An 18,232-nucleotide genomic window follows, 5' to 3' on the forward strand; every position below is an offset into this window, starting at 1 on the left:
TTAGAACAAACTGTTTGTGACCTTTGCCATTATTTTCAAAAATATTACAGAAATGACAAATAAATAACTATAGCTATAGTCAATCCATCACACACACCCACACCACACAACACACACAGTCACAGTGTGCTAGTGTAGTGGGCGGACTTTCTGTGCCCCTCCTCCCAGTGTCTGCTTCGTTGGACCGCTTCCTTCCATCCCTTGTAGCGGCGCTCACGCTCTGTGAGGGGTAGTGTATACAAGTGGGTGGGAGGTGGTGTACATGAGTGGGTGGGGGAATTACCTTGTGGAGTGTTCTTGGGTTCAAAGGTGATACCAGATGATTTGGGTAGTCTTGACAAGTCTTGCCACACACCACATGCTAATCCTGCTGCTATGGCAACACCCAATGCAGTCATCTCAGCAAAGTCAGGTTTCACTGTAGGGGTCAAAGGTCAAACAATATCCATGTGTACGAAACCACACCCACCTACTGGTATGCCGAGTATGTCACTTTGTAACTCCAAGAGCAGCTGATTGGCCGTCATTCCTCCGTCCACCTGTAGCATACTGAGCGGAGTCCCACTGTCCTGATTCATGGCGTCTAGCACCTGTGAGGGTGTGGAGTGTGAGGGGGCGGTGTGAGGGTGTGGAGGGTGAGGGAGCGGTGTGAGGTCTTACCTCTCTGGACTGAAAGGCGACAGCTTCTAATGCAGCTCTACACAGATGAGCTTTAGTAGTGTAGTTAGTGAGACCAATCATAACACTGCAGTGATTAATTTATGGGGAATTTTTCGTTTTCGTACAGTGGATTGCAGTGCACTTGCAACAGAGAATGTAAGTCTGCAGTCCTTAGGGTACATACGTGCCCTAAGGTTTAAGAGTTTGGAGTCAGATACAGATGAAAAATTAGTAAAATTACTCTCAAAAGTTAGGAAAAAAAAAAGAAAAATCTTTATTTTATAAAATTTAATAAAAAAAATTTAAAATTAAATTAATTAAAATTTAATAAAAATTTTTCAACGCGTATGTGTATGTGTATGTATGTGATGACTAGGAACAGAATAGGTGTGACCTAGTGGTTAGGGTGGTGGCTTAGTAGATTACATAATAGATAAGGCGTGGGTTCGATCCCCTCTTGGGGGACTTTTCTTCCTTTCTTTACAAATTGATTAGTAATTTCCCTAAATTTTAAATACCAACATACTCCTTCAACTACATAGTCAAGTTGGGGCGTCGCCCAGTTTCTGTGATTGGGATTAAACCTTTTAGTTATGTACAAACTACCAAGCTAAATATTTCGTATTCCTACAGCTGAGGATAGTGATGTAGAACCTAGCAGTACAATCGTATGATGCTCTACAATACGAAAAATACGAACATTTCCACATACGAAAATAATCCGCTCCATAGGGTATATTTATAATAATATCACATGACCACACACACTCACCCTCTGGCGTCTGGTTGCCAGTACGGAGCGTATAGTCCCGAGAACGCGGGTACAAAGTACACATCACCAGGCGAGTCAACACTCTTAGCAGAGCACTCTATATTAGGGCATTGCTATAGGAACGTCAATGCAAAGCATGATACGTGCTTACCAATCTCACTGATTTCTCTGACTAACTCCATTTTCTCAACAAGCCACTTCAGTGCCTGCCCAGCGTTAGATACAGCTCCCTCCAGAGCGTATATTGGAGGGGCAGTGGGACCAAGCTGATAGGCGACCGTGCTCAGGAGACCATGGCCTGACATGACTAGTTGCTAGTACGGTATAGATGCTATCAAGTCAACAATAATAAGACTGTCACTGACTTACCTTCCCTGTGTTGTAGAGTAGGAAGCATCCAGTACCATACGTGTTCTTAGCTTGTCCCGGGGCAAAACATTGTTGACCTACTAGTGCTGATTGCTGGTCCCCTAAACACTGTGTGTGGGTGTGTGTGTGTGTGGGTGTGGGTGTGTGGGCAGGGGTACAGAATGCATCAATTAGTTTTGAAATTGAACACAAACTACAGGCTCTCAAAGATAGCTACCAAAACGGGTGAAATTTGGAAAAAAACGCAAGGCAATAAATAGCCTTTGCGAATAGACTCACTCCACATATTGGGACACCACTGAGTGGACCATCAGCCTGCAAGGGGGTGTGGTCAATAGCGGAGACTATGTCAACACACGGAGTAACTTACTATAGCACCATACACCTCTGCTGAGCTGCGTATCTCTGGCAGGATCTCCATTGGAATGTCAAAGAACCTGTGCACACACACACAATTTAATTTTTGCGGAATAGCAGTCTTTATGCAGCATGCCATGCATATTAAATCCGTGAGTATAAATGTTCGCGGTACATGCTTATAATCAGCAAAAGCAGCGACTATTTATACCCTCAAAATATACCAGGGCTGGCTTACTTGCAGAGGTCAAGGTCCCACTGAAGAGTACCAATATTCATCAACATTGTCCGGCTTGCATTAGTGACATCGGTCACATGCACTCCACCATTCACACCACCCGTCAGATTCTGCACACTCAGCAATATTATATAAGCGTTTTGTGTACTTTGAACTTACCCAAATGATCCAAGAGTCAACTGTTCCAAAGAGACAACGGCCATCTTTAATGGCGGCCCTCACTAGTTCATTATTCTCAATCAGCCATCTTATCTTGAGAGCACTGAAGTACGTGGAGAGAGGAAGACCACACCTCCTCTATGTGGGGGGTCCTTAATTAGTGTGTGGGGGGCAATCATTTATATATTCTTACCCGAAAATGATCCTTGTTCTTGGTGGGTGTCATGGCAACCATACGATCAACCAGCTCTCCTGTACGTCCATCACTCCAGACGATGGCGGGAGCGAGACTCCTCCCACTCTCTCTATCCCATAGAATAGACGTCTCCCTCTGATTGGTCACTCCGAGGCCTTTGAGACGCTGCAAGTCATGTGACCCCAATGCCACGCCCACCTTCTCAATGCATGAGCAAACAGACGCTATGATCTCCTCTGGATCTTGTTCAAACCATCTGTAGGGATTACAATAATATCATTACTAGTTACAAGGTGACACACCCTTAATACTAGTTACAAGGTGACACACCCTTCTTTTGGGAAGATCTGACGTATGCTCTCCTGATGTTTCTGTACCACTGCTAGTGACTCATTGAACACCTGTGTAATGGAGGGGGATCAACACAAGGTTCATGAACCCTGTACCTCTCACCAAGAGTCTTGAGCTGGCTGTCCCTTGATCAATGGAACCTACCAGAGCTCCTTCTCCTGACATTTTTAGCTGGCTGGATAAAGAGGGGCGTGGCTCGTATTGTGCACATTGTGTTTGTTATGAAGACGACCTTTCCCTAACTCCAAAATAATGTTACTTAAATGGAATAAGTACGGGTAGATAGTCAAGAGGTAACAAATTAAAGACGATCTTTACCCTAACATCAAAGTATTATGGTAAAGACGACAATATAAAAAGCTAGTGGGAATGTTTGTGGAGTGTTCAGTTAATCATAGAAGAACTTGACTAGTCCATAGCGAATGAAGAATGCAATGACACTGCCCAACACCTGCATGGGGTGAGAGTACAACCATGAGGGGGGGTGGGGTCAAAGTACAACCATTGTTATGCCCTTACCTGTATCCCTAGCATGATGGTTGTCAGGGTGGCCTCGTGTACTGGTCCAATACACATGAGCACAAAGTTGATCAATGTTAGATTGTTCACGCGGATTTTGCCCTTTCCTTCTCCGGACTTGATTGTCTCCATAGAAACCAGTTTAAGCATGCTCAGTAGCTTAAGTATGGCCGCTCCTAAAATGCTAAGCTCAGAGGAGTGGAACTCAGCATAGCTCATGCCCAACTTGTTGGAGGGAGGATGAAACCTGCATTAGTGGTAGGCATAGGAACAAACACACAACTTGCTAGGGCAGTATATATCTATCCAAGACCATCATTGGAAAGGTAATTCTGAGAGCTATTGAATGCATCAACTAGTTTTGAAATTGGACAATCTGAACAAATTACAGGCTCTTAAAGATAGCTACCAAAATGCTGAATTCTATGAAAACAGTAAAATGCAGGTTGGTTACTTTGGTAGCCTGTGTCTTGGACAAGGGACAAGGCCAAACAACTGAGGAGTGGAGTAGAGGAAGTTGAGGACTTGGGGAATGAAGAATAGCAGCATGGTCTTGCTGAAGTGACCCAGAATACCAACCACTGCAAATGTCATGCCAGCAAAGTAACAGTAGGTATCCCCCACAAACACACGCGATGGATACCTGGAGGAGGGAGGGCATCACACAACACACACACACACACACACACAGGCATAATTTAGTTCCGTTGGTCCAAAAACATTAATTTTATGATTTTCTGAAAACTTAGGGAGAGGCCTTTCAGATAATGTAAAAATTCGTCAGGGCCCTAATTTGTCATTTTTCGGCCTTGGACCATGGGCTCCGAATTGGTAAATACTTTTACCTCTCAAATATGATATATTTTGATTTTGAACAATTTTTTCTAAGCTTTCTGAAAATCCTTTGATATTGGATCCACGGAATATAAGACAAAAGAATCCCCAAACCATTGAATAAACGAGTTGAACATCTTTCAACAGCCTTAACTTGAGTATCGTTGATCCAATGTCAAAATTTTGAGATTTTCTGAAAGAGACCTTTCAAATGATGTGTTGTAATCAAAAATTTTTTCGGCCTTGGACCATGGGCTATTTAGGTATCGCCAAATTGGCAAATACTTCTATCTCTCAAATATGAAGTTGGTCTCTTTCTAAGCTTTCAGAAAATCAGAAAATCGTTGAATTTGGACAATCAGAACTCTAGTTACAGAGCTGATTTTAGTACTTTCAAAATGAAGACTTAATTGGTTAAATAGAGCATTCTTGAACGGCCATTAGGCACTCACCAGTTGTGACGCAGCAATGCCAGAGAGACACCAATGAAGGGCAAGAGCAGGTAGAGGGAGAAGCTGTGGCCTGCCCCCCAATGGCCAGGCAGCTCAACCAGATTGAACAACATGATGGATAATCCAATGATGACAGACTGGCCCACTTCAAGACCGTTGATCCCAGCCAGAATGTTGATGGCATTAGTACAGAACACAGCCAGCATGCCCATGTACACATAGTATATTCCATCTATTAGAGGGCACTAGAGGTACTACTGTTATACAGGCTCTGCTACTCACTGAGGTCCATCTTGTTCCCCACGAGGAACCGGACAGGCTTGGGCAGTATGATGGTAGTGGACCCACCATTGACCAGGTACACCATCAACAGGGGGAGGGAGGCTATCGTCGGTAGTACTAGCTTAACTCTCCAGCGAAGGTTGAGCACATCGTCAGCAAAGCCCAGGAACACCATGCAACAAATGGAGAGCAACGCACATATGAACTGGGCAAACTGAGTGTGTGTGTGTGTGTGTGTGGGGAGAGTGGGCGGTTAGTGTGTGTGTGTGGAGTGGGTGTTGTCACCTCGCCATGTTTAAAGACTCCCTCCTCTATAAGAGAGGGTAGGAAGGGAACAGGAATGAACAGGAACTCAGATATCAGATACACAGCCGCACACAGCACTCCTATGGCCTCGGGTCTGGAGGGGGTACCGGGTGTGCCGGTGGTATGAAAGTGTACAGAATGTGATGCAGACTCACACTTTGTTATCAGAGCTCTTGTTGAGGTCTTTGCCAAACAGTCCAGCCTTTATAAAGTTGTCAGTCATAGAGCCGCTCCCTATGAGCCTGTCCGCCATGAAATAGGCTGCTAGACCCACACATCCACTTACACACAGTGATAGATACATCTCTTCCCTATTTCACAAAGACTTCAGATGGCAAGGATCGTTAAAGTAACTCCACGTGGCAATATAGGAGGCTAGAAAAAATAAAAAGAAGAAAATATTCTCGCCTTAAATTTCAAGCCGCCCTTGAAATTGCTGTCTCCTTGTGTAAAAATAGAAGTTCTAATGACGTCATGATGTGTGCGGAATGTAAATAAAAACCACTGGCGATGATGAAGCGCTTCTGCATGATAATCATTTACAAGACACAATGGCCGTGGTGAGTTTTGTAGGAGCCCTCAAAGACAAGTACTGTCCCGAGGAGGTACCTCCGGACACGCTCAAAAGTAGGATCAAAGAATCAGCTATCTACATGGCCCCTGGTATGCACACTGACTAGAGCAGTAGATCCAGCCAGTAGCTATCAGTATTCACAGCATGCTGCATGCAATCATGTGTATATATATTGCTGTTATATCACTGCATAGGCTATGCAGTGGTTGACATGACATGTTATTTTGTGCATCACTCTAACCATAGCATTACACAAAATAACATGCAAATTGCATCAGCGTTAAGTTTAGTCTCATGAATCAGCCGCACTTGGAAAGTCCGTCTGAGCACTTTAGTATAGAGGTCATTCCACAATGGAATATTAATTGTCATTACGTCAGTGTCAAAACCAAACGCATGCAAAAGGTCAATCGCGAACGCTTGACTAGCAGCTATGAATTTTTGTTTGGCTTGCTCCAAGAATGTTGCTAAAAGAACAAGAAAAGGTTGCACAACACTATAGTGTAGTCAACTCAACTTACTATAGCTCCTTGACTGGCTAACAATAGCCACAGTTAGGCTGATTAGCGGCTAGTTATAAATGCGTCCTACTGTATAGAACGCATACGCTTCTTGTCATTCTTTATTTCCTTTAATTTTGTCAATCTTCGATCTGATTGGTCAGGTCGGAATTCCGACCTGGCCAAAAAAGTTATGACCAAAGTGCTCAGACGGACTTTCCAAGTGCGGCTGATTCATGAGACTACATTAAATTGTGGTTTTAATAATTGCTAACGCTGCATATTTATCAGGAGTTGGTTGCCCGCTGGAGAGAAGGCGTAGTGTGGTGTTGGATGCATGTAATGTATCGAGTGTGGGGGAGGGACTAGAGGGACTGTGTCCCCTTGTGGAGGAGCTACACCTTTCTTCCAACCAACTCTCTGACTGGAGCAATGTAAGCCTCCTCTGCTGTACTGCGTGTGTGTGTGTGTGTGTGTGTGTGTGTGTGTGTGTGTGTGTGTGTGTGTGTGTGTGGGGGGGGGTGGTATAGGTGTGACATGGCCATATGCTCAAGCCAGAATTATTAACTGGTGTATATTAACTCTATAAAGAGGTGCTAACTAAGTCACCACATGTAATGAATTCCGTCTCACATTATCTCAGATTACTGCCATACTTCACTCTCTGCCACGACTGGTGTTCCTGGACTTGGCTCGTAATCCCTTGTCGGCCAATCAGATTGCAGAACCAATGACCCTGTGCACCCACCTCCAAACGCTTGTGCTTAACCACACCCACACAACATGGTCAGCTCTGGACACTATTCTCACTGTGGCTACAAAGTGAGAGCATTATCAACTTAATTCTTGCTTTATATAACAACAGAAGCATTCTAGTTAATGCATTATTGTGATGTTTTCTCAAACTATACACTAGTTCAGTAATCTATTCACTGCTGCACCCACACACACACACACACACACACACACACACACACACACACACCCCCCCCCCCACACACACACACACACACACATACCCTCCCCCCCCCACACACACACACACATGCACAGTTTAAAGGAGCTCCACATTGCCCACAATGGCTACTCGACTGTCTCCCTCAGCCCCACAGTTTGTCATCACTCTCTCAGACGACTACAGATCCAGTGCAACTCCATCAGTCAATGGTCAGAACTACACAAACTGAGTCCAGCCTTCCCCCTCCTGCACACCCTCATAGCTTGTGACAATCCCCTCTCATCAGTGACCCACAGTGATGTGTCCGTCTTCCCTGAGCTGACAGTACTCGGTCTCAACAACACGCTGCTCTCTGACTGGACATCATTGGAACATCTTGCTCAACTAAGTAAACTATCTGAACTGAACGTACTCCGTGTACCCGTAGCAGAGGCAGTAAACGATGACAAGAAGAGACGCTTTCCAATCATAGCTCGAATTCCTTGCCTTTCAAAGCTCAACAAAAGTGTCATCAGTGACACAGAGAGGGAAGAGGCAGAACGCTGGCTACTAAGAGAGTACGAGGACCAGCCCCACCCCCCTGCACTGTACGCCCACTACCTGGCTAAACACGGTATGGTAGCCAGACTAGCTGACGTGGACCTGAGCCCCAGGAAATTTGTACAATTAGAATTCCATTTCAAAAAAGATCGAAAGAAGATAACAAAGAGTGTGAAGATGAATCAGACGGTATCTGAGCTGCGACAATGGGTGGCCGAGGTGTTGCTAGGAGACGCGTCAGCTAAAGTGAGGCTGTTGTATGTTGATTGTATGGGTTGGGAGGGCAGGCAAGTGCTGTCTCTGAGTGGACGAAAGCTTCACTCCTACAGGGAAATGAGGGACGGGGATCAAGTACATGTCCAACTATTGCCTTAGTTTGTGTTTATACTGTTTGTAGCATGTATCGTATATGCATCACACTTGTCTTTATAGTTCGTACTTTCCTTTTCTATGACGTTTAGCAGGAGTACTCCTTTATAGCAATTAATTATAAATTTTTTATGAATACTAGCCGCCCTCAAATACTAGCCGCCCTCAAATAAGAACAGCAATTAAATAATAGCCGCCCACACACAACTGTACCTGGTGTGTTTCAAATAGTAGCCGCAACACTCACTAGCTACTTTAGCGATGCTTACCCACTAGCTGTAAACAATCAACACAACATTCATACGTACCGTACACGGCAGCAGCGATGGAGCCCAAGCCAGTCATCACCTACCATGGAGACACAGAGCTACTGGGACCTGTCCTTCAGAAGAAGCTACAGACAAGGCTTAAGCAACTACAACTAACCAGCCTCTCAAAGTAAGGCCATTAATCCATCTGTCCAATATCACCACCCGCCCCATCCGTACAGAGATGAGGGTCCTGCGTTCAGCTCTCTGTGCTCCGGGGTGACCTTTGCACCCCTCTCCACAGACAAGAAGCCACGCCCACCTTACGAACGTCCTGCTCTACACACATACTGGACTAGTTGCATTCAATATCGTACACACGAACAGAAGACAATGGAACAGTGGTTAGACAAGGTCAAAGGTGGGGACGTGGGTACGCTGATAGTTTACGTGGTGACAGCGGAGGTACGTACTCGCAGGACGAGGACATTGACAGGGAAACCAGTCGAGGAGAGAATCAAGAATGACTTCCGGGGGCGGGCTGACGAGTGAGTGGGGGATGTGCTGTGTGTGTGTGTGTGTGGGCGGCTGACGAGTGAGTGGGGGATGTGCTGTGTGTGTGTGTGTGTGTGTGTGTGGGCGGCTGACGAGTGAGTGGGGGATGTGCTCATTTTGTGTTCAGATTGTCCAATTTCATTTGGCCAAATTTGGTGGCTACATTTGAGAGCCCGCAATCTGTGTTCTGTGTGTGCTTATGTATGTGTGTGCTTGTGTGCTTATGTGTGTGTGCTTGTGTGCTTATGTGTGTGTGCTTATGTGCTAATGTGTGTGTGCTTATGTGTGTGCAGGGTCATCACCTTCCGACTGTCTGACAATGATGCAACGCGTCTCTCTGAGTCTTACAGCACTTTCACTAGCACTCTCAACCAGATGTGTCTAGATTGCTTCAATAAAATCATTGAAAGAGAGGAAGAGCTGGTTGCTAGGCAGCAGCCCATCCCCCCTGACAAGTTCTACCAGGACGTCTTTGTTAGAAAGGTACATTCAAATCTGTTGATAGTCGTTTCTGTGGGCTATAATTACAATGTATAATTAATAAGTGGATGTTTTTTCTGTAATGGCAGGGACTCTTTCAACTTCCATAACTTGAATTCCGTGCATCCAATTTCAACCATTTTATTATTTCTGAAAGCTTAGAAAAAGACCTTTCAAATGGTGTCATCAAATTTCATATTTGAGAGAATAAAGTATTTGTCAATTTGGCGATATCATGGTCCAAGGCCGAAAAATGACAAATTAGGGCCCCCGACGAAATTTTGAATTTGAACACATCATTTGAAAGGTCTCTTTCTAAGCTTTCAGGAAATCATAAAATTTTTGACATTGGATCAACGATACTCAAGTTATGGCTGTTGAAAGATGTTCACTGCAACGTACCCCTCCGTTAATGGTTTGGGGACTCTGATTTCCGTGCATCCAATTTCAACCATGAATTCAAACCTCCTTCAGCTTGACCTGGCCGTGTGCTTTGAGATGACTCTGCAGAACCTCAGTGCACAGCTCATGTACTATGAAGCTATCACTGACCTCGAGTCTGCCCTCACCGAATATGCAGCCACGCCCCCTTCCTGGCTCCGAGGACTATGCCACGCCCCCTGTACGTCCTGGGACTATCCGAAGCTGGTGTGGAGTCAGTTGTCATGGCAATATCTGGCGGGAGTGCGGTCATGCTCCTCTCCTTTACTGCATGTACGCACATTTTTCCTATCACGATTGTCCCACCTGCTGTTTACGCTGGGGAGGGCATGGTCAGTGTCAGAGCTCGTCATCAGCACACTCCACTGTATGGCTCGGGAAATCACCACTCTTCAGGTGCGGCCATCTTGTCCATATATAATCTATATATAATCCCTGTGTGTGTGTGTGTGTGTGTAGCTCTGTTTCCCTGAGGGCGCGTTTGATTGCTGGGCGTACATGAGTTGCAATGAAGCCATACAAGCGTTCATGGCTCTCATATCTCCTGATAGTCTACAGTCTGCCACCTCCTCTCTCCTGCTAGTGAGGGCACAGCTCTGGCACTATGCTCTGGAGAAGGTGATTACTCTAGTGTGTGCGTGTGTGCGTGCGTGTGTGTGGGCGTGTGTGTATCACCCCCCCTCCTTTAGTTGGAGGCCATTGGTGGACTGTGTGGAGTCATGCCATCAGCTAACAAGCTGAACCAGGACAGTGTTCTTATCAAGCAGCTCACTTCAGGAATACATCCAGTACCACTAGACTGTACGTGATTTTTGACCCCCTATAGTTTATTGACCTTTGACCCCTACAGTTGTTCCCACCGATGTCTCGGGTATCGAGGACCAAGGAAAGTGTTTACTAGACACTCTCAATGACAGGCTCACATTCCAAACTGAGTTCTTGGTAAGACAGCGTATGTAGTTGTCATTGGCAATGCACTCTGACCTCTTCCGCCCCGTACAACAGAGACTAGGAGAGATGGTGATTGGTGCATTCAAATACGCAGGGCGTCGCCGGATGGCCTTCAGTGTCGGTACCACCATCGCCCAGTTCCAAAAAGAGCTTGGATTGGTCAACGAGGCTGAGGAGCTACTCAGTGACATCTGCAAGTTCTACTCAGAGGACCAATGGACGCAGTTAAGCACCAACGCTTTCGCTCTGTCAGCAGGCTGTCAACTCAAGCTCAAAATGGAGGATAAGTATCCACACACAGGGGGGGAGATAGCTATGTGGGGGTACAAGTGTCCACAGGGATTTGCTATGTGGGGGGTACGAGTATTTCCTTGACAATTGTTACTAAGATATGTCAACACAATGCTCCTACTAGTGTCCCTCCCCCCCCACCCTGGTGAATCACATGATCCTAGCAAGTGGCTCTCATCCCTGGCATCCATTGCACACAGATCACGTGAGTCTCTCTCTCATACAATCACTGCCCCGTGTAATACAGGGACTGTTTGGTAGCTATCTTCGAGAGCCCGTAATTTGTTCTGATTATCCAATTTCAAAACTGCTTGATGCATTCAATAGCTCTCAGAATTACCTTTCCAATGGTGTGCTTAGATACAAGTTTGTGATTTGTCGAAATCTAGCAATTTCTAAAGCTATATACATAGGCCTTGCGCTTTTCACAAATTTCAGCTGTTTGGTAGCAATCTTTGAGCTAACTCTTAGCAACCTTTTGTGCAGCCTATCAGAAGTTGCTCAATTGGGAGCCTCTGTTGTCGCTGGTGGGTGTGGTTATTGAGGGAGGGCGGTCCTTCACTATTGGAGACACTGTTATCATGGAGATACGGCTATCCTATAACGGACCAAAGGTACTGCTAATGCGTTGGATAGCTGGCTACACTTTGTGTGATGTGTGATGTGTGTGATGTGTGTGTGATGTGTGATGTGTGTGTGTGTAGGAGCTTGTGAAGCTGATAGCCACGGCAGAGTTGAGAGGAGGGGGCACTCCTCACACTAGCTCCACACCCTCCTCACCCGCCCGCCCACACACATCCCCACCCTCCACCCCCACACTACTAGCCAACCTTGACGACCTCGACCTATTTAACAGTGATGGAATGCGTGGATCAAGACCCATAGGTAAGTTTATCCTGTGAGACTAGAGTAGCTTACTCCCCCCCCTGTGTGTGGGTGTGTGCTTACGTGTGTTACCCCCCCTGTGTGTGTGTGTGTGTGTGTGTGTGATAGGTGGAGAGGGCAAATATCGTGCAAGCACATCGCTAGTGACGCACATATCATCGGCTGAGATTGCTGAGCTGGTTGAAGAGGATGGTGGGCGGGGGAAACACCCGGACATGTTGAGAGCAATGGGTGTGGTCATTCACCCGGGGGACAACAGAATACTCCTCTCTGGCAAGGTAGGTATAATTATAGTCTTGTGTGTATAATAATGAGTAATAACCCCGGGTATTCAGGTATCACACTGTGGTGATTGCTCCCCACACAAGCTCAGTCTTAAGTGGGGCTGTCTGGACTTCGTGCACACGCTCAGCCACGCCCCTCAGCTATCAGTACACCCCCTCACTGTGAACCTTGACCTCTGGCTACTATCTGAGTGCGGAGTGTTCCTAGAGGGAGCCACTCACGACTGCCATCTCGTCGTCAAGGTTGGGGAAGATACTACCATCCCAGAAAATGCTCAAATTCGCTTGGACTTGAGCAATGGAATCTCTAGCTCTGATCAACTGTTGTTCACATTACCCGGGATGTGTGCAGGAGAATCACATGACTGTCACATGACTCTATCTGTTGACTCTAACTCATCACATGATCCCCCACCCTCCAATGAGCTAACCACATGGACACATGAGGTACTTATTCTCTATACCGATGTATCATTGTTCAAAGTTTCATATGAAGTACCTAATTTAGTATTTCATATTCTAACTATTCGTAAAGCTAGCTCAGGATAGTGACCTAGCTCAGGATAGTGACCTAGCTCAGGATAGTGACCTAGCTCAGGATAGTGACCTAGCTCAGGATAGTGACCTAGCTCAGGATAGTGACCTAGCTCAGGATAGTGACCTAGCTCAGGATAGTGACCTAGCTCAGGATAGTGACCTAGCTCAGGATAGTGACCTAGCTCAGGATAGTGACCTAGAACCTATGATGCTCTAATCCTCTCTGCAGGCAACGGCTTATTGTGATTGGTTGACTCCTACACATGTTGCTGTGATGCCCGTACGAGTGTATCGACCTCTGACCTTGAGGGTGTCAGAGCATTGTGGGGGTCAAAGGTCATTCCTCCGTGTAGAGGTGGTCAACAGCTGTCCCCTACCCCTGAGATTGAGGGATGTGAGACTGAGCTCCCCCCCATCACTGGATCTCACTCCACTACACACACAGCCTGAGGTGATGCTTGCTTTTCCCAAATTTCAGTGTTTTGGTATTTTTTGAGAGCCTGTAATTTGTGTTCAGATTCAAAACTAATTGATGCATTCAATAGCTCAGAATTATACCTTTCCAATGATGGTCTTGGATCTATTACACATTCTGTAGCTAGTGGATTATAGCAACTTTAACAATTAGCCATAATAAATAATTATGATAATTATGATAATTATGATAATTATGATAATGATGGTGTGTTTCTTATAGTTGCTCTACCCTCGTGAGAGCTACTCGCTACTGTGGGCTGTGGGAACTGCCACGCCCACTCTAGGGTCCGTCAATGATGTCACTATATCACTAGACTACCTGCCGTGTATCCATGACGACCAGCAGCCCTTGGACTACAGAACCTTCAACTACAACTTTCAAGTGTCTGACATGACAGTGAGTGATAGTACCCCTTGTCCTTGCAGCCTTTCTCTAATAACATTTGCATTCCAAGATTAAAATGAATAAGTGCCTCCCCCTGCAGCCTGTGTTTGAGTTGCGTGCTTTTGTGGACAGTAATCATGAGGCACCTCTCAGAGTGAAGGGTCCGGCCACACTCAGCTACCATCTCAAGAACACTACCATCACACGTACCCAGCTACCAGCACAACTACACTATCAGGTAATGCATAGTTGGATGATGCTTGGAGCTACCCTTAGGGGTGGCCATTAGAGTGGTTGCACTGTACGTATTAATCTTATACACTCCTTGTGTGTGCAGGTGGCTCCCTCGGCTGGATGGGAGCTGTATGCTGATAGTGTGGGGGTGTTGGATGTGCCTGGTGCTAACGAGACAGTAGTGGTGACAGTGAGTGTGGTCCCCAAGGGGGCGGGGCTACTCTCACTGCCTTCGCTAGTACTGAAAGTGGGCGGAGTCACTATCGGTGGAGCTCAAGTGTATAATCTCTCCCAAGGACAAATGGTGCCCGTCAATAAAGGACTTTATTAATAGCTTTAGTTTGAGATATTATTATTATAACAAATTTTTTAATTATGTTTTGTGTGTCAATTATAACCCATTTGTACTGCAAACAAGTGTACACAAAACACATAAACACAGTAATCATTGATTAATATAAAACTATGCGTGCACAGTGTTAGTTAGTGTTTGAATGTGTATATTTGTGTGAAGTTAGAGTGGTCTCCAGTGTATGTGGGGGTGTGCTGATATATGAGAGCAGCCTCTTCAGCCGAGGCACTAGGAAAGCTGTGAGAGCTCTTGCGTGCTACATGTGTGTGTGTGTGTGTGTGTGCGTGCGTGCGTGTGTGTGTGTGTGTGTGTGTGTGTGCGTGTGTGTGTGGAGGGGCATCCATTAGCTAGGTACACTGCCTACCTTCCTGGACAAAGAAGTTGGCCAGACCCTGCATGACGGCCACCGCAGGCTCTGTGTGGGGTATATCCTCGTGGGGGGTCCACTCAAACCCATTCTTCTCTGGATGCCATTGAACACCATAAAACGGGTAGTCATAAGCTGCACGAGTGTATGGAGGAGGGGCCTCAGTGAATCTAAACATACAGTAGCTGGAGTAGTATATGTTAGTTGCTGCAGTTACAGCTGGAACACACGCACGCAGAGTAGCTATGACTTACATTCTATAGTGGAGACAAAGTCAACGCCATTCCTGTCCTTATTGGTGGAGAGCATCTTGAAGAAAGTGTGTAGGTGTGAGCTCTGGAACATCTCCGTGGCAACACCCCAGCTATGACTATTGAAGGTGATGCTCTGAGAGGATAGCTGAGTCAGCAGTTTTGGTGTGAGGTAGGAAAATATACGACTACTCGCAGCGTCTGTGTGCGTGGGGGAGGCAATAAAAAAGGAGACAATGACACATGTACGTACCATCAGTGAATGATAGTGGGAGTGGTAGGTTGGTAGCATCGACTCTGCTCAGGACATTAGTGCCCTTGTCAGCTACTAGATGACAGAGGAGCTCAAAGCCAAGACAAGTCCCCCACACTGGGAAATAATCCTTGGCATCATTCGCCTAGTGTAGGGAGGCCAATACAAGCTAGGGTTAGAGAGGAGTGGGTACATACCTTCATGGCTAGTTGCAGCACCACACTGCCAACGTGCCCATAGCCAGAGCTATTGAGGCTGACACCACCTCCTGGGAAGAGGACCCTGCATGAGTGTGGAAGGGGACTAGTGTCAATGTGGGTGTGGAAGGGGACTAGCGTCAGTAGTACTGTACCCGTTTATTGAGCTGAATAGAGAGTTGATCTCCTCATCAGTTGAGCTGCTACTGATGGTGGTTGGTTAGGGACACACACACACGTACATGCTACTGATGGTGGATGGTTAGGGACACACACACACGTACATATGCACACACACACACACACGTACATATGCACACACAGACATAAGGATACAGTATGGGAGCAACGCGTCCACCGGCAGACTCTATGAACTTGACATAAGAAGCAGCAATGTAGGAATCCTCACTGGAGTAGCTCTTCTCACTTACAATACCTAGACAATGGTATCTGATGGACTAGCTGCACTGTAGGGGGCTTACCTATGATGGGTCTAGTGGTGTCAGCCCTCACGCCATACAAGCACGAACACACGCCCAACACTCCCAACAAAGAGACTCTGTTGATCCTCACAGATGATACTACTGAATGCATCTCCAAATCGGCAGTAATATCAAATTTGTAGCTCTAGACAGACCTTCGTGTTTCTTGCTCACTTTCTTTGCTTGCCAAGTTAAAAAGCTAAAGTCTGGTGGCGATCTTTACCGAAAGCAAAATAATCAAGTATCCAGCCATTAAATTTCGAGGGCGGCATTAAAACTAACAACCACACTAACCTCGGGGGCGTCTTTTTTTCATTATCTTTTCAGTGCAAAATTTTATTAACATTAAAAGGGAAGAAGCAGGGAATAATATATACACAGATCATGGTAATAGTTTGTCGGCTAGTTGATTGAGTGTCTTTGTTGTATCAGCATCTCCCAGACTGACAGCATATTCTCTCAGTACTTGCTGTATGGCCTCGAGGCTCTCCCCATGGACACCTAGTAGAGTCACCACTCTCTCCCGTATGCTCCCCTTCTCACACAAGCACAGCTCTGCCAACACATAGTCAACCATCTGCAGTGTATAGAGACCAGCATCTAATCGAGCCAGATACACGTCTTCTTCATCCTCCCCTCCGACAGACACTTCCTTGAGACGACGGGAGTAGCTGAAGTGAAGTTCAACCAATCGCTCAACTTTCTCGTGATCTCTCTCCAGGAACTTGCCAATGAGACGCTCTCGTCCTGCGCCCGTTGTTACGTTCTGAAACAAGGCAGCCACAATCGAACAAACATGCTCCTCGTGCTCACTCTTACTAGTGCCAACTTTCTTGGATTTCTTTGGTGTCTTCATGAAGCAAGGGAACAGACTTCTCAGTCCGTACACTTCCACAAATTTGTTGCAGTTGTCGGCCCCTTTGGGTGTGCTGAGGGAATAGTTGAGTACCTTGAGAGCACTGTTTCCTGACATCTTCTTCTCCTTGAGCATGAGTATCATCAGCTGTAGTCCTTCCCCTTTCAGAAACCGTTCTCTGTTGGGACTGAACATAAGGGCAGCACACAGGCAGTCAAACAGGTTCTCCATGAGCTCTATCTCGTCCAATCCACCGGGGTCCCTGCGCTTGTAGTAGGCCAAAGCTTGTAGCAATACATCGATACCATCTTTCTCTCCTAGCAATCGTTGGTTGGTTTCGTGTCCTTGCAGCATTATAGCAAGTATTTCAGACGCATAGAGTTTGTTAGGATCGTAGGATCGTATGCGTACTCTCTTGAGTAGCCACACTAGTAGACCTTGTTCCCCGGCTGCTAGCATTACCTCGTTGTTACGTACTTCACACATATTCTCGAGTATAGACAAACTGTTGTAGACTCCCTCTCCCTCTTCTTTGCTACGCTCATCCAAACGCTCGAGGTTGGTCACCAGCAAGGCAATCACCTGAGAGTGTGGGTATGGGTACTGTACACAATGAACACTCAATACCTGTTCCACTAGTAGAGCATCCACTAGTCCCTCTGCCTCCTCCTGATTCTCTGAGAGAGTGTCAACATCAGTCAGCTCTTGAAGTAGGTCCACCACAGTGAGGGAGATGTCAGTGTTGTCATGACCCAGGAGACCTAGCAGAGTAACCAGCACACGAGTCTCCACAAGCACAGGATAATACTCGGGTACGGTGGCAATGATATGCAGCTTCTGTAACTCATCGTTCAGCTCCAATTCACTCTCCATGAATTTCTCAGGCAGATCTGGGAACTTGATACGCATCTCTTGGTTACGTAGAACTTTCTTCTCTAATGACAGGAGCATTCTCTTGACTCCCCCAGCCTCCAGGACCTCCACTACACGCGGGGACACAGAGAGAGTGAGTTATATCAGTAGCAGCACACAAACACACTTACATGGCTCTTCATCATCATCATCAATATTCTGCAGCAGCAGTAGTTTCTCCTGATCACTAAGTCCGTTCCCCTCTGCCTTGCTTGTCTTGGAAGGCCTTGATTCGTCTCTCTCTTCCAGGGAATGTTTCCCTAACGGCTGAAAGGAGAGCAGTTCGTCCAAATCCATTGCAGCATGCAGTGCAAACTTTACTGACTCTAAATAATGCACACCCACAAGGACCTTTGAC

General features: G+C 46.2%; 6 protein-coding genes across 6 annotated transcripts; 2 read left to right on the top strand and 4 right to left on the bottom strand.

The window, feature by feature from the left end:
* Positions 1-11: 11 nt before the first annotated feature.
* LOC135344068 (glycerol kinase-like) lies at positions 12-3,332 on the bottom strand. Its single transcript, XM_064541158.1, has 14 exons — positions 3,205-3,332; positions 3,082-3,152; positions 2,749-3,007; positions 2,556-2,693; positions 2,397-2,506; positions 2,172-2,238; positions 2,081-2,116; positions 1,802-1,909; positions 1,584-1,746; positions 1,433-1,529; positions 661-745; positions 470-590; positions 284-418; positions 12-220 (listed from the first exon to the last, which is right to left on the bottom strand). The coding sequence occupies exons 1-14, from the start codon at positions 3,265-3,267 to the stop codon at positions 120-122; spliced, it is 1,554 nt and encodes a 517-aa protein (XP_064397228.1). The 5' UTR covers positions 3,268-3,332; the 3' UTR covers positions 12-119.
* Positions 3,333-3,357: 25 nt separating this feature from the next.
* LOC135344094 (UDP-N-acetylglucosamine--dolichyl-phosphate N-acetylglucosaminephosphotransferase-like) lies at positions 3,358-6,009 on the bottom strand. Its single transcript, XM_064541192.1, has 7 exons — positions 5,651-6,009; positions 5,475-5,589; positions 5,190-5,403; positions 4,908-5,139; positions 4,076-4,264; positions 3,622-3,868; positions 3,358-3,553 (listed from the first exon to the last, which is right to left on the bottom strand). The coding sequence occupies exons 1-7, from the start codon at positions 5,797-5,799 to the stop codon at positions 3,491-3,493; spliced, it is 1,209 nt and encodes a 402-aa protein (XP_064397262.1). The 5' UTR covers positions 5,800-6,009; the 3' UTR covers positions 3,358-3,490.
* Positions 5,980-8,577, top strand: LOC135344086 (tubulin-specific chaperone cofactor E-like protein). Its single transcript, XM_064541180.1, has 4 exons — positions 5,980-6,158; positions 6,861-7,003; positions 7,213-7,391; positions 7,623-8,577. Exons 1-4 carry the CDS (start codon positions 6,047-6,049, stop codon positions 8,440-8,442), a joined length of 1,254 nt encoding a protein of 417 aa, XP_064397250.1. The 5' UTR covers positions 5,980-6,046; the 3' UTR covers positions 8,443-8,577.
* Positions 8,578-8,616: 39 nt separating this feature from the next.
* On the top strand, positions 8,617-14,670 carry LOC135343976 (trafficking protein particle complex subunit 10-like). The gene is made up of 17 exons (XM_064541039.1): positions 8,617-8,874; positions 8,927-9,232; positions 9,533-9,722; positions 10,194-10,556; positions 10,620-10,778; positions 10,850-10,961; positions 11,011-11,102; positions 11,166-11,398; positions 11,501-11,607; positions 11,889-12,016; positions 12,107-12,287; positions 12,396-12,565; positions 12,623-13,018; positions 13,338-13,559; positions 13,806-13,982; positions 14,071-14,208; positions 14,308-14,670. Exons 1-17 carry the CDS (start codon positions 8,762-8,764, stop codon positions 14,533-14,535), a joined length of 3,315 nt encoding a protein of 1,104 aa, XP_064397109.1. The 5' UTR covers positions 8,617-8,761; the 3' UTR covers positions 14,536-14,670.
* On the bottom strand, positions 14,554-16,333 carry LOC135344114 (gamma-glutamyl hydrolase-like). The gene is made up of 8 exons (XM_064541212.1): positions 16,107-16,333; positions 15,961-16,060; positions 15,780-15,830; positions 15,625-15,709; positions 15,428-15,572; positions 15,178-15,375; positions 14,921-15,058; positions 14,554-14,812 (listed from the first exon to the last, which is right to left on the bottom strand). The coding sequence occupies exons 1-8, from the start codon at positions 16,216-16,218 to the stop codon at positions 14,688-14,690; spliced, it is 954 nt and encodes a 317-aa protein (XP_064397282.1). The 5' UTR covers positions 16,219-16,333; the 3' UTR covers positions 14,554-14,687.
* Positions 16,334-16,409: 76 nt separating this feature from the next.
* Positions 16,410-18,219, bottom strand: LOC135344041 (beta-catenin-like protein 1). The gene is made up of 3 exons (XM_064541115.1): positions 18,006-18,219; positions 17,590-17,945; positions 16,410-17,544 (listed from the first exon to the last, which is right to left on the bottom strand). The coding sequence occupies exons 1-3, from the start codon at positions 18,169-18,171 to the stop codon at positions 16,489-16,491; spliced, it is 1,578 nt and encodes a 525-aa protein (XP_064397185.1). The 5' UTR covers positions 18,172-18,219; the 3' UTR covers positions 16,410-16,488.
* Positions 18,220-18,232: the final 13 nt, after the last annotated feature.

The sequence above is a fragment of the Halichondria panicea genome, chromosome 1 (assembly GCF_963675165.1).
Source record: "Halichondria panicea chromosome 1, odHalPani1.1, whole genome shotgun sequence".
Taxonomy (NCBI): domain Eukaryota; kingdom Metazoa; phylum Porifera; class Demospongiae; order Suberitida; family Halichondriidae; genus Halichondria; species Halichondria panicea.

Bases quoted from the DNA above. Each gene is read 5' to 3' on its own strand.
- LOC135344068 (XM_064541158.1), bottom strand. From the start codon at position 3,267: ATGTCAGGAGAAGGAGCTCTGGTAGGTTCCATTGATCAAGGGACAGCC. The intron at 2,694-2,748 runs GTAAGAATATAT...CCCCCCACATAG, and splicing joins AGAACAAGGATCATTTTCGG to AGGAGGTGTGGTCTTCCTCT. The intron at 2,507-2,555 runs GTAAGTTCAAAG...CTGAGTGTGCAG, and splicing joins TTGACTCTTGGATCATTTGG to AATCTGACGGGTGGTGTGAA.
- LOC135344041 (XM_064541115.1), bottom strand. From the start codon at position 18,171: ATGGATTTGGACGAACTGCTCTCCTTTCAGCCGTTAGGGAAACATTCC. The intron at 17,946-18,005 runs GTAAGTGTGTTT...CCCCGCGTGTAG, and splicing joins TGATGATGATGAAGAGCCAT to TGGAGGTCCTGGAGGCTGGG. The intron at 17,545-17,589 runs GTATTGAGTGTT...CCACACTCTCAG, and splicing joins ATGCTCTACTAGTGGAACAG to GTGATTGCCTTGCTGGTGAC.
- LOC135344086 (XM_064541180.1), top strand. From the start codon at position 6,047: ATGGCCGTGGTGAGTTTTGTAGGAGCCCTCAAAGACAAGTACTGTCCC. The intron at 7,004-7,212 runs GTAAGCCTCCTC...ACATTATCTCAG, and splicing joins AACTCTCTGACTGGAGCAAT to ATTACTGCCATACTTCACTC. The intron at 7,392-7,622 runs GTGAGAGCATTA...ACACATGCACAG, and splicing joins ATTCTCACTGTGGCTACAAA to TTTAAAGGAGCTCCACATTG.
- LOC135344114 (XM_064541212.1), bottom strand. From the start codon at position 16,218: ATGCATTCAGTAGTATCATCTGTGAGGATCAACAGAGTCTCTTTGTTG. The intron at 15,831-15,960 runs GTATCCTTATGT...AACCACCATCAG, and splicing joins GGACGCGTTGCTCCCATACT to TAGCAGCTCAACTGATGAGG. The intron at 15,573-15,624 runs GTATGTACCCAC...TCCCTACACTAG, and splicing joins TGCTGCAACTAGCCATGAAG to GCGAATGATGCCAAGGATTA.
- LOC135343976 (XM_064541039.1), top strand. From the start codon at position 8,762: ATGGAGCCCAAGCCAGTCATCACCTACCATGGAGACACAGAGCTACTG. The intron at 12,566-12,622 runs GTAGGTATAATT...CCGGGTATTCAG, and splicing joins GAATACTCCTCTCTGGCAAG to GTATCACACTGTGGTGATTG. The intron at 13,019-13,337 runs GTACTTATTCTC...TCCTCTCTGCAG, and splicing joins TAACCACATGGACACATGAG to GCAACGGCTTATTGTGATTG.
- LOC135344094 (XM_064541192.1), bottom strand. From the start codon at position 5,799: ATGTATCTATCACTGTGTGTAAGTGGATGTGTGGGTCTAGCAGCCTAT. The intron at 5,404-5,474 runs GTGACAACACCC...ACACACACTCAG, and splicing joins GAGTCTTTAAACATGGCGAG to TTTGCCCAGTTCATATGTGC. The intron at 4,265-4,907 runs GTGAGTGCCTAA...TCCCTCCTCCAG, and splicing joins GCATTGCTGCGTCACAACTG to GTATCCATCGCGTGTGTTTG.